Source organism: Opisthocomus hoazin, chromosome 1 (assembly GCF_030867145.1).
Source record: "Opisthocomus hoazin isolate bOpiHoa1 chromosome 1, bOpiHoa1.hap1, whole genome shotgun sequence".
In the NCBI taxonomy this organism is placed as follows: domain Eukaryota; kingdom Metazoa; phylum Chordata; class Aves; order Opisthocomiformes; family Opisthocomidae; genus Opisthocomus; species Opisthocomus hoazin.
The window spans coordinates 129,235,495-129,248,738 of record NC_134414.1 but is presented as its reverse complement, the minus strand read 5'-3'; the positions used below and the strand labels follow the sequence as shown (position 1 = coordinate 129,248,738).

Sequence of the window (13,244 nt, the reverse complement as noted above, 5' to 3'; positions counted from 1 at the left end):
AATGCACCTGACAAGATAGAACTCAAAACACTTTCAGCCTATACCTGATGACCAAGGTCACATACGTAATTAACTGGATGTCCCAGAACTGCCTTGGTTCATAGGTATTCTTGGTGCACAGATGTTTGAACAAAAACACCCAAACCAACCCTATCAAAGTATGCACTGGGGGGAGGGGAGGAGGTCAGAAGTTCACATCTAAAGTTGCACTTTATGAAAAAATTTTAGTAAGCAGGAAAAAAACTGAAGCATAAAAAAAGGCATGGCAAGAAAACTCTGGGGCCACGAAAAGGATTAGAAGGAAATGCTACAGGTGATGAGTCAGGAAAAGAGAAGAATCAAGTGTGAACAGAGAGAAAGACAAGGGTAGAGCTGAGTTGTTCAGACGCACTGATGCAGTTGAAAAATTCTTCTTAGCAACCTTGTTCTGATAAAAACTTCTTAATATGTTACAGAATCCTACTGTCTAACGCTTCTTCAAGTATCTATCTTTTGTGCCATCTCCCAAAGGAAACTGGCAGGACCACTGGAAGGAAACTTGAAGGGAAACTCTTGAATCTCGCACAGAAAGCACAACCTAGTAGAGAAATACAAAGAGGAACATGTTGGTGAATAGGGAAGCTGGTAAAACTGGTTAAGCTGAAATGATAGAAAGAAACAGCAGCTTGCAGAAGACGAGATCTGTAAAATTCAATGATAGAAATGAAATTTCTGATCAAGACAGTTGGTAAAGATCATTCAAGGAAAGAGCCCAACAGGAGAAGAGAAGGACCACGAGGAGATTTAAATTCCGAGAGCTGCTAAGCAAAGGGGAGACAGAGGAAGAGAACATAGGAACACTGAACAAAGATGATCATTAGTCATTTTTTCAAAGCTCCTGTTTTTCTTTTTTTGACCAACATGTCTTTTTAGAAGCCTCATCTGACAGAGATCCCTACATGTCATGTAAATTAATCCTTCAGATAAAAATACCTACAGAAGTTCGAATAAAGTTAAGACGATCTTCACATTAAAATGGGTAACACAAAACATGGCTAGATTCCTTTCCTCTAACAAAGAAAAGACTGATACAGGAACTTGATCACACCCTAACATTATCTACACAGGAAACAAATTTGTTAGAAGACTGAAGTTACCAGATAACACTCCAATGAAACCAGAAAGCTGGAAGCTAGCAGTAGATGTGTTTAGACTAGCAAAACAAAAAAGGAAGTGAAACTGTTGTAAATTCACACTGAACAAAATTAATTTGCAAAAGTGACAATCTAGCAGGCTGGTATTCTAAATAAAGAACAAAAGACTTATTTTAAAGAGCCTCTCCTCTTTCCTCCTCCACCTTAGTCACTGCTACACTAACAAACATTCCATATGAGAAAGTGATGAAGATAAGCATCTTATATTACTCTATTTCTGTATCATAAATGAAATTGTTTCCTAGAAACAAACAAAACACCCCACACTCACACCTACCTACTTTTACATTTTCAATATTGCATTTGCTATAAGGATTTAATCACGTGTCTACAAGTCATGCTTAGCATTCATTTTATGACCCTTTCTTGAACAAGTAGTTTCTCCAAAATCTGCTTTTGATTAAACCTTCTGACATATGTCCAGTTATTCTGTCTCTTTCTGGAACTGAACTTGAACAAAGCAAAACCTTGGTCCCCTGTGACTACATTACAGGTAGTAAAAAAAGTGGTAGAAAAAAAGTTTCGATAAGAAGGGATAAAAACATTATTTCATTTACTTAAGAACCACTAAATATTGTAGTAGTTAGAAAGTTAAAGATAGAATTAGGAAACATACCGTCCATGAGACCAGCATCAAGTTTGAAATTTACACTTTAGAGTTATCATTTGTAGAATATATATATGACAGAACATGATTTGCCATGTACATTATGAAAACAATGTACTATGTTTACCCTAGAATGGAACCAATAAACTCCATGCAAAGTAGTCAAATTTATGATTGAGTGTAAGTGCCCTTTTCAGAACCGCCAATGCTTTTTTATACATCCTTTGAGCAAATTACATAAAAAAAATTTGTTAATAATGAATTTAGTAATTTCAGCCAATTTAAAGACTTGAAAGAGAAATTACCTTTGAAATTCCCACTCACGTACTCAGAACCATTATTTGGATTTTTGAAAATATTGTTCTTTTTCATGCTTATGATTAGAAAGGATTAAGGATTTTGCAAAACGTTAGTACTTACTTATCTCCAAAGAATTTTCTCCAGAAATCTGCAGCATCAGCTTTGGTGATACGAAAGTTATCACCCTGGAACTGGCCATTTGGAAAAATAGCCTTGATTTCTGCTAGCATGTGGCTGAAGATGAGGGACAGCTTTGTTAGGTTTCTCCTGTGGATAGAATAGGAAAGAAAAATATCACATCTAAACCTTAAGATCAAATACATTTAATCTATCTTTCAGTATCTCACTTATCCTGCATATTTGCGTAATAATCACTGTGTGACAAGAAAAACACTTATGGAAACAGATCAAAGAAATACAAATCAGTAGTTTGTGTCTCCATGCACTTCTGAAGACTTGTTTATCATAAGCTTCTGTGAATATAAAATCATATGTTCAGCAACAGAACAGATTTGAGTTCTCAACTGCATATTCCAGATAGATTTCTGATCCCTATAAAGATTAAGCTTGTGTGTTTTTATTTCATTTAATCATTTCAGAAGCAGGAATTTACACAAACTTGACAGCTAATAAAGTAAAAAAAAAAAAAAAAAAAAAAAACAACAAAAAAAAACCACACCAAAAACCTCAAAATATAGGTTTATATGTGACATCAAACCTACATCAGTCCAGGTTTCTAGAAATACAAATACAGCACAGGACTAGGTTTACCTTTTTTGCTATGAAAATTTTATTCTTTTTATTCTTTCTAGCTTTCCCTTACTGCAGCTACTTCCTATTCTCTTTTTTTAAATGCCTCCTCTTTAGTTAAATCTTGTTTTCAGTTTTCAGTGGCATGTTAGAAACAAAAATCAAGCTTCTTTGCTATCAGCTCACTTCCATAAGCTTTCCAGACTTGTACCAGTAGATCAAAAATTATTTAGGCTTTGGCACAGAAATCCCATTTAGCATAGTGCAAAGAACATAGCATCATTAATCCTTTTGTATGGAAAAATCTGTGGGAGATGGTGGGGAGAGAAGAACGGTGAAGCAGTCTTTATGACAGTTTCCTTCTAGAAATTCCACAGATGATCCTTTCAGTAAAAAAAGGGGTATTTTCCCACTAGATACATGGAATAGAGACCACCCAGGAGACTGAGCAGTTTCTGATGAAGAGTTTGTATTCTTATATATTTTAGTGAAGTATTTTCATGAGTTACAAGTGTCCTGTGTCAAGCCCATTCACCCTTCACGATTTCATCTACTACTTAATAGTGCCTTCAAAAGACTTATTTAATGAAAAACAGAATAAAATGCTTATCAATCACGTAATTTATAACTGCTTATAGGCAGTATTTTTAATAAATTCAAACTTATTCTTAAATCCCTAGCTACATGAAAAGATTAAGATAGATTTTTACACATGCATACCAACTAGCTTTCACAATGCTCAAAATCTCAAAAAAACAGTTGAACTTACTTCCTGGGGTCTTCCTAAAAGGACGCTCAGTACTGAAGCAGTAATTATTTCAACTAAATCTGTGAACAACTTCAAATAGAAATTCCTGTGGAAGCCATGTTGCAGATTTTACTATAGGTTTTGCTACCAGGAAAACTATGATAAAGATAGCTATTTTGAAAACATAAGTCATTTAAAACAAACCAACCCCTGATGAATACACTCTCCCTCCCCTCAAGATTCAGAATGGTTGTAGGGCTAATTCTTTCAGAATCCTTTAATTCCTCCAGTATAATCAGATGTCTGTAATTAAGATGCTCAACTGTTCCTTATTTTCTGGGTATGTTCCTTGCTATCTCCCTTTCTGTTTCCTTTGTACTTTAATTACACACACATGTTCTTCATTATTTTACACCTCAGAACTCCAGCCTGACTCAGAGAGAACGCAACAGCTATTTTAATGGGGCTTCCTCAGCCTGCCCTAGACCCAAGATTAAGCAAACAGCTTTCTGTACTCAGGACAGACAGGAACAGGATTCGGTGCAAGTTTGAACAGAGCTCTCCCTTGCCTGGAACAACACAGATCTGCCTACATTAGCAACGTAGCATGCTGCAGGGGTTCTTTTCAGGCACAAATTTACCTAGCGAGCTTGTGGGATTTGTGAGGCTTGAGCCCTGCCATGAACTAAAGGATGAAGTCATGCACAGGTGCCACCTGGGCACCTCCTTGCCCAGAGAGGAGCGTGTGTCTGGATGCACACCTCCATGCACATCCATTGCCTGTTCGGCACAGCAGCACAGTACGGGACCAGAATCAACAACTGGTAAGAAGTGGACTGCAAATGCACAGTACAGATGTGCATCCAAATGGTTGCATCTAAATCACAAAGCCTGTTCCTTCCCTCTTTGAACAGCATCAGTCACTAAGTGCATCAATACACTTTTGTTTCATTATACAAGTTGGTTAAAACAAAGACAAAATACAAATTACTCTTTATTTGTATTTGTATAAACAAGGAAAAATGTTTTTAATATCAAACTAAGATACCTTTTTTTATCTGACTGCAAAGCTGAAACTTGAAACCAACTAGATCTGTGCCTGAACATGTATCACAGTGTGTATGCACAGCAGAAAATGGCAAATTCTTCATCATTTATATATAAGGTAGCTGTGCTGTCTCCTTAATTTTGTTTTCTGCTGTACCAGATGATTATCTCAAGTCTTTCTTTGGTATCAAATCAACATGATAAATCATGTCTTAACATTCCACTTTTATATTTTTTGTTCAGAGTTGTAAAGGACATATTGTACCATTTTTGCTTCGATATGCTTACATGATACCAGATCTCAGAACTTACTGAGACAGATACAAAGCTCAACTATTTCAGAAATGGCTTTCAAGAATTATACAAGGTGCAGAGACAATGCCATCAGGGTGGGGCCACTGATTCTCCCTACCTGTTCATTTCACTCTCCTGACAACGTCTATCCCTTTTAGCACAGGTATTTTTCCTGTCTCGTGGAGGCCTTCCCCAGGGCATCTTCAAGAATCAAATACTCCACTTCATCCACTTGGCAGTCTGTACAGTTCCACTTTCTAAGATAACTCCTTTTTCTCCCCCATATAAGGATGGGGAAGTGTCAAAAATTTTCCACCTATTTTCCATTCTTAAGTGTAAGACAAACTATTCACGTCCTATTTATTTGAAAAACAACCACTAAACCCATCAGCTTCGGCATTTTGGTGAATAATCCTAATGGAAGCCAAAGAACCGGTCAATCTGAGCCACCTATTTTAATCACAGAATGGTAGGGATTGGAAGGGACCTCTGTGGGTCATCTAGTCCAACACCCCTGCCGAAGCAGGGTCACCTACAGCAGGCTGCACAGGACCTTGTCCAGGCAGGTCTTGAATATCTCCATTTTAGGTCTCATTCCTACTACGAGACTGTAAAGAAACGAATCTTTATGAACCCAGTCTGCATCTCCGACCATAACACAGGCTTTTCTTCTCCTCGTCACAGTGAAGGCTGTTGCAGTGGCAGAGGGACAATTGTACTGGCAGTCCAGTGGCACAGAAGAGCTGAGCACATACATGCTCTAGAGAGATACTTTGACTCAGCAGATTCTAGCAGGGGAGAGACATCTTAAAGGATCACACTGGAGATACATCTCAAAAAATGCTATCCAAATTATAGAGAAACAATGGTTTTAATGCCTCAGCAGCCAGCCTTCAGGGTTTCAGACAGTAATATACTTTCACTGGCAATCTGGAGCAGGTTAGAGGTGGGATTTGTTCTTCAGCTGTGTTATGCCTAGTACAGAGCACCAACATCTCCTTTATTTCTGTAGAGAGAATGGGTTTCCTGCTGATGAGAAAAACCTTATCTTTCAGCAATCAAACAACACTGTCTCTTCATAACAAATTGAACCGAGATGATCATTCTCCGCAATGTAACAGCTACTGTGGTAAGATTTAAGACTATTATAACACTAAATGATGCTATATCAAATGCATTTTAGATAATGCATAGTGTAGGTCTCTTCCATATTATCTGCAACACACTCAACACCCCTTACTTGATGTTTTTCCTATGATTCATGCTTAGCTTTTCTAACTTTCTTTGCCAACTCAAACTGGTGCCATGAGTTCAAACACCTTGTAGAACTTGACTTCCGAAGTTTTTCAGTTATACTCATTCTTCGTTGCCAGCCATGCTTGTACATGACAGATCTACTGAAGAACCAACAATGTTTGAACCAACAATGTTTGAACCAACCCCAGAACACCTAAGATGTAAAAAATGAAAATTGAATTTTCATTTACTATAAACTTGTAAAGGTCTATTGAATCACTTAACATCTTTTAGTTAATCAGAAGAAAGACACATTTTCTAGATTTAAAAACGAATCTGTCTTTTGGAGTTATTCCTCATCAGCAAGTTTTCTAAAATACAGACAGTAAAGCCTGAAAACAAGAATTGTGAGTTTGTTCACTTTTCAGTAAACTACTATATTCTGAACCAATTTTCTCTTCAGCTCTGGGGAGGGGGATCAGGCTACAGAATACTGCAAAGATTTCATAACTGAAGGACTTTTCTAATACCCAGTCATATTTGATTTGAAAACAGAGCTTAATAATGGCAATATTACAACCTCCCAGCCACGAGCAGAGCAGCTGTAGCTAGAAGTAGAATGTCTGAAGCAGTCATACCCTCCTGGATCTATTAAAGAGGAAAGTGAAGCGTGACCAGCATGCAACAACACAGATAAGTTTTGGCTGCATCAACTTTGTAATCATTGTATGAAAGCTAATTTTATTTTTGGAAGGCAATATGGTCTAGCAAACAGAACTGGCTAGGAATTAGGCAGTGTCACCTCCTGTCTGCCACCAGCCTGATGGATGAGGTGGGAGGAACACTTGCGTCCTGCATTTACTGCCTGCGCATGTGGATGAATGGAGTAAAATACTCCGAGTACTCCAAACTTGGAGAGCTCCACACTAATACAATTGGCAGAATCAGCGTATACATAAATATACAAAGCAAAGCATACATGTGTGCCCTGATCCTTCATAATTACTGGATTTCACAGATGATAACCAAGGCAAAGTCATTTTACGAATACATACTTGTATCTCATGCAACAACTTGAAAATGTATAAATCAGCTGACAAACTGTACATCATATCTACTCTCATGCTTGTATATTCCTGTCTCCCATGAAAAACAATTATTTTTATTTTTCAACTATACTACTTTCTAGGAAAAAAAAAACATAGTGTAGAAAAGAAGCCAGACTGTACACCTTTGCAGTTATGTCATTCCAAAAAATAGGTTACTGCTGTGTTTCCTTCTTCTTTGTATCTAGTAAGTGGAATATTTTCCAGATCTGACAGAAAAGTATACCAGACTATTACTGAACAACAGATAAGTCCTCTGCAATTCTTATTTAGAATAATTGTAAAAAGATAGCTCCGTTAGCCGGCAAAATTGCATATCATAACTGCTTACGAACCAAGATAAAAGAAAGTTTGAAATGCATTCATAAGGTGAATTGTTGATTTTAACTTCTAAAAATCCACCCCCCCCCCCCAAATATTAAAGCTTCTAAATCCAAAGGATATGTACAAAGTTCATTTCGCATAATTCGATATATTCAAAACAGATTTCTGATCCATATGGTCAAGTTGCAGTGAACCACAGGGATCCTACAAAATGCATGTTGTTAATTCAAATGGACAGAACAGAGTCTTGTGATTCAGGTACGGAAGAGGGAAGCAGAGACACATGTTCCAAGCTCTTTCACTCTGCTCTCCCAGAGTTCAGCATTTATGTTTTATGCCCCAGGCTTCCAACCTGTGAAAAAAGCCCTTTCCAAGTTATTTCCTATTTGTATTTTCCCCACCATGAGAAAAATCATTGCTGCCCATAGAGCACCTTGACAGATTATACTTCTGCCATTAACTACTGACAAGTGACACAGATAAGAATGCACTAAGTTCGGAAGAAATCACAAAAAAAACTCTGAAGAAACATGTGAATTTCTGAAGATCTCCAGAAGGCAGAGGTACATAACTAAAAATGATATATGCTGCTAGCAGTTCACTCTTGCTAATCCAGTACGACCCTGACTCATTTATCCCCCTTCCTGTTCCAGAACTTCCCATTTCACAGTCAGTAAACATAGGAAGAAAAAAAAAATAAACCAAAAAACCCCTCAACTCTGTTGTTCTAGAAAACAACAGGTGTAGAATGCACTTGGATAGTCTCAACAACACAGCTCTCCGTAACACTTCAGAGGAAGTAAAGGAAACCAAAGGTTCCTGTCAACATGCCTGCAGAGAGAAAAAAACCCCACTGTCTACCATCGTATTTGGCAATCAGTTCAACTCTGCATCTGTGCAATAACTACTTTTAAAAGCTATATAAGGACAGGGTATTGTTCAGGGACCAAAGTATACAGGCCTATAATTGGGACCAAGTATTCTTGGAACTAAGAATAAACCTGAGCTGTTTTTCCTACTTGTGCTGCTGACTCATGGAAGGAACACAGACAAGTAAATTTTGCTCTGCTTTAGTATTCCTCATCTGTAAGCCCAGAAAAAAAAAAAATTACTGCCTTAAACACAGCGAGGTTCAGCCACTAATTAAATTCCTCACATGCTAAACATGAAAAACAAGTATAAAATTGTAAGAAAGTAGCTGCAGGGAAATGCTACCTTTCTTTGAATCCTGGAGGAGTTGAGCTTATGATGAATAAGAAAGCAGTACCCTTCCTTGAATGTCTTTCCATCAGCCCCTTTCTGACACATACAAGGAGTATCATGCAAGTCTACTGCAGCTGTGCTATTCACGATGGATACCAAAAGGAAAAAATGGCGGACTTTGGGTAGGATTTGGGCAAGGATGTTTGGGAAAACAACGACAGTTGATCACAATGTCACCTTGAATTTTGCTCCATCTTTTCCTTTGCTTAAAAATCATTTTACATTGATAAACCGACTTCCACCAGCAGTCAGGTTCCTTTCCTTCTCATATTTTAAAGACTAGAAGAGTATCAAAGTGGAAGATGGCAGTACTGGAAGAATTCAAAATTTCATTCCATCTTTCAGAACCGCTTGTCAGCTGTTGTTGCTTCTATAGTAGGTATCTGCTGTCCCATTTATGCACAAAAATAAACAATGAACATAATATACCATAGCTTAGTCAAGAAAATGGAATATAAACACAAAGGAAGAAAGATGGCCAGGGTTTCCCCAAATCTAAGACTCTCTAAAAACTGACGAGTCTGTCTACTCACTACTCTCTCTCATCTTTCATTTATGAACTGGCATGGCATTGTGCCTACCAACAGCTCTTAACCAAAGCTCTATGCAAGGATTATATCTGATTTTTGCTAAACAAATACTCCATACAGCAGCAATCATGAATAGCTTTCATCAGCTGGGCTTTACAGTTCATGTTTTGAAAATTTCACTACTTCCAGTTCTGTCCAAAGGACAACTACTGTCCTGGGTTCGGCCAGGACAGGGTTAATTTTCACCAGAAGCCAGGAGGGAACAGAGCCGGGCGGGCTGACCCAACCTGGCCAAACAGAGCAGGGTACTCCATACTATGTGCCGCCACGCTGGGTTCTGGCTGGGGGGAGCTGGGCAGCGGGAAGGCAGTCGCGGCTTGGGAGCACGCGGCAGTGGCAGGCGGTGAGAGCGGCGCTCTGCATTCTGCTGTTTGTGCTGTGTGTTCTCCTAATCTGTACCGCTGTTGTTACTGTTCCTTCTGTTTTGCTGTTCTGTTAAACTGCCCTTATCCCGACCCACCAGTTTTTGCCTGTTTCTTTCCATTCTCCTCCGCACCCCAGTGGGGGGAGGGGCGGCAGAGGGGCCGCATGGCCCTTAGGTTGCCGGCCACAGCCAAACTATAACAACTACCCAGCACAGATGAATGTCTCCGGTACTCCTAAAGCAACTTAACCTCTTTTCTCACTAGTACCCAGGTATATGAGGCAACAAACATATCTATGAAATGAAAACACAAAGACTGTTAACAGGAATTCTATTCACAAGGGAAATGCAGTCTGCATAAAGCAGAATGCTAGTTGTCAGAAATGGTAACAGGTGTGTTGACAAGCTAAAGATCTAATAATTTTCCCCATAAATAGTTATTATCTCTATATACTTATACAAAAGGACAAGAGCTAACAAAAAAATCCCACCTCTATAGAATGCCACTCATGGAAAGAAATTTGAATAAAACTGATCTGAATATTTAAAAGTATAAATACTTTGTAAAAGATAGTCAATCCTAAGACATTGTAAATAGCAGTATAAACTAAGAGCTAACAGATTGATTGATTTTACTACTGAAACTTTTATATGAGCTACTATATCATCCTTACAAAATGTGATTTAACATACTTAATGTGATATGAATAACGATAAAAAAATAAGAGCTGGACACCGGTTTGCTGCTTTTGAACAGTCAGTTGCTTTTGCACTATGGTTCCACTCATCAATATCAACAAGTTATTTAGCACTGTGCTGCTTCCTCCATCCTCCTCTTGCAGATGTCTTTGTCTACCAAGATCCAATGTTATTAACTGAGCACTGACTTCAGTGCAAAACCAATTATCTGCATCTATAAATGAAACTGAAGTTATTGCAGAAACCCCCAGGAACAAGGGGGATTCTGGTAACTGGTAACAGGGTAAATCCTGTATTTGAAAAGTTGAATGAAGTCACTGCATAAATAAATGTGAAACTTTTTAACAAACATGAGTGAGTTAATATGAAACAGGGAAGAAACAATTAGCATGCTTTCACCATCTTCCAAAGCCTTCATCAAGTGGAAGGAACATTCAAAAGAACACTTGGCAAAAACAAGCAGTCTGTTAAAAGCAGAGGTGTGGTCAGTGTAATTTTTTAGTACCTGATTAGGACAGTAAACATCTTAAATTTCATTGCAAAGTGAGGTCACTACTATAATTCATACTATCCAAGTACTAGAAGTATAACTGATAGCATCAACAGGTTTTAACATTTCCCCATATAATTATCACTCTCATTCTTATGAGGATTACTTGGCTTGGAGATTACCCACACCGTGGATAAAGCACATCCACGCCAGGCCAAGCAAAGCTGCATGCAAAATGGGACACTTCCGCAAGCAGAGCAATTTGGGTGACTCTGGAAGGGACACAAGGCTGAGCCTGGCACAAATGCCACCACAGCAAACAGCAGCAGCCCAAAGGCCAGAGATGGCACAAGGAGGTACTGACATGACTAAATGGTTGATCTGCTTGACAGGAATCTAGTGTGAGCAAAGGAAAGTGGCTTAGTCCTGTGTTGTGCTCGATCTAGTTTGCTGTCACGCAGCACCAGGAAATTCAGTGGTTCTGAGGTGTTAACACCAGCAAAGCAGGTGTGCCATATAGCGCCCTGAATACACCTCTTAGTATCCAGGTTTGCCTGCTGAGCAAACAATTAATTACGCTTCACTTTTTTGGTTGTGGTGGACTATTTTCTTAGACAGAAATCATACAGAATATGTACTGCAGGCTTGTTCTTTCAGAATTTTCTATTCATACTCTATTACCTCACCTTAAAAACCTCTGTTGTTACGTTTTCCAAATGAAAGAAATTAAAAAAAGAACATTCCATAGAAATCAGCATCCTCAGTGACAATATAAATTACGTAATTTTAAATTCAAAAAGTATTGCTTTTTGTAACAGTGTAGTTTCTTGTGTAGACAAATCTTTTTGATTGTTAAACACTAAATCTACGTTTTTTCAGGCTTACTGCTCTCATCAACTCAATGACCATGGAAAAAAAACTTTCTATCCATTTCTAAAAGCAGGAGTACTAATACTTTTTGATGACATTAAGAAGTGTTGGCAAACTAACATGCACATATGTATTTTTTAATATATATCGTTGTCAAGTACCTAAATCCAATTTTGATATTCAACCTATCCAGATCATACCTGCCTCCAAATACTCTTGTGAAAATTTACACAAATTCATAGAAATTACAAAACTTGAGGGAAATCTTATCCAACATGGCCCAAAACAAAATTCAAAATTCTCAGCTCCTATGGTTGACTAAACTACAAATGAAACATTCGCAGACAACAACTCAATGTGTGCTGGCTTGCAGCTGTGGGGCACAACTCTTAACTCTTTATTAGCAAGCTTTCAACTCTAAAGAGGATAGGACAAAAAAATTCTTCTGTATTTCTCTCAGTGAAGCCCACAACAAACTCAGAAAGGAAGACAAGCTGTTCGATTCAACGGCAAAGACGACAGAAGCTAGAGAAGGAAAGATGGAAAGTAATACATGGCAACACTGGACTCAGTGAAACTTGAGTTAAAAGGTATGATAATGCAGAGCAGCATAGGAAAGCCCACGAGAAAATGCCACTGCTTTTAGAGTGAATTTGAACAGAAAAAAAACAAAAACAAAAAAAACCCACAAATGAAAAAGCATTAGGACACACACTAAACATTAGAAACAACGTACATATTTTAAGGTTGCTTGCTAAGTGAACATCTACCCTGTGCATTCAGGCCTAACCAGGCAACAGTCCCACACACTAAGAAAATTTCTTACTGTATTTAGAGACTACCACAATGTATAAATACAATGGGGACCAACCACGGTCACACATAAAATCTTACTTCTGGCAATTTTTTGAGTTCTTAGCTTTTCAATTTTAAAATACTGTAATTTTAAATTTTTTGGTGAGTTGTAGGAAGCGTAATAGTGTCATTAAGATTTTCTGATACAGATAAGAGATCTGAACGGAAGTTTTAAATTAACTTAGCATTCACTTTCACACATTAGGAGTGTACAGCAGTATCAAAACTGCTGCATTTTTAAAAAATTATTTTAAAACGTGCCATAATCTGCAGAGGTGCTTATTACCTGCTCTGTCACACATGATTTCCACTGAGTAGCAGTCGACAAGATTGCAAGTCAACAAGCTGTTCCAGCTGAGCTGCACATTTTGCCCTAGAACTCAACTTTTTCTGAAGTCCTTGGATTTTACTTTTTGAGCCTCCTGTACATCATTACTTCTACATATTTGTTCTGGGGCAGTGGTAGGGGCCTCTCATCAAAAGCCGAGTTCATCGTTTTACAAAGACT

At 38.1% G+C, this 13,244-nt stretch overlaps 1 protein-coding gene across 2 annotated transcripts in view; it reads right to left on the bottom strand.

Moving 5' to 3' along the window:
- Positions 1–13,244, bottom strand: part of CBLB (Cbl proto-oncogene B) — a 131,708-nt gene that overhangs the window by 64,651 nt on the left and 53,813 nt on the right. For both annotated transcript variants that reach the window (XM_075435514.1, XM_075435519.1), the window contains exon 4: positions 2,221–2,367. In XM_075435514.1, coding sequence (XP_075291629.1) covers positions 2,221–2,367 — 147 coding nt within the window. The remainder of the gene's footprint in view (positions 1–2,220; positions 2,368–13,244) is intronic.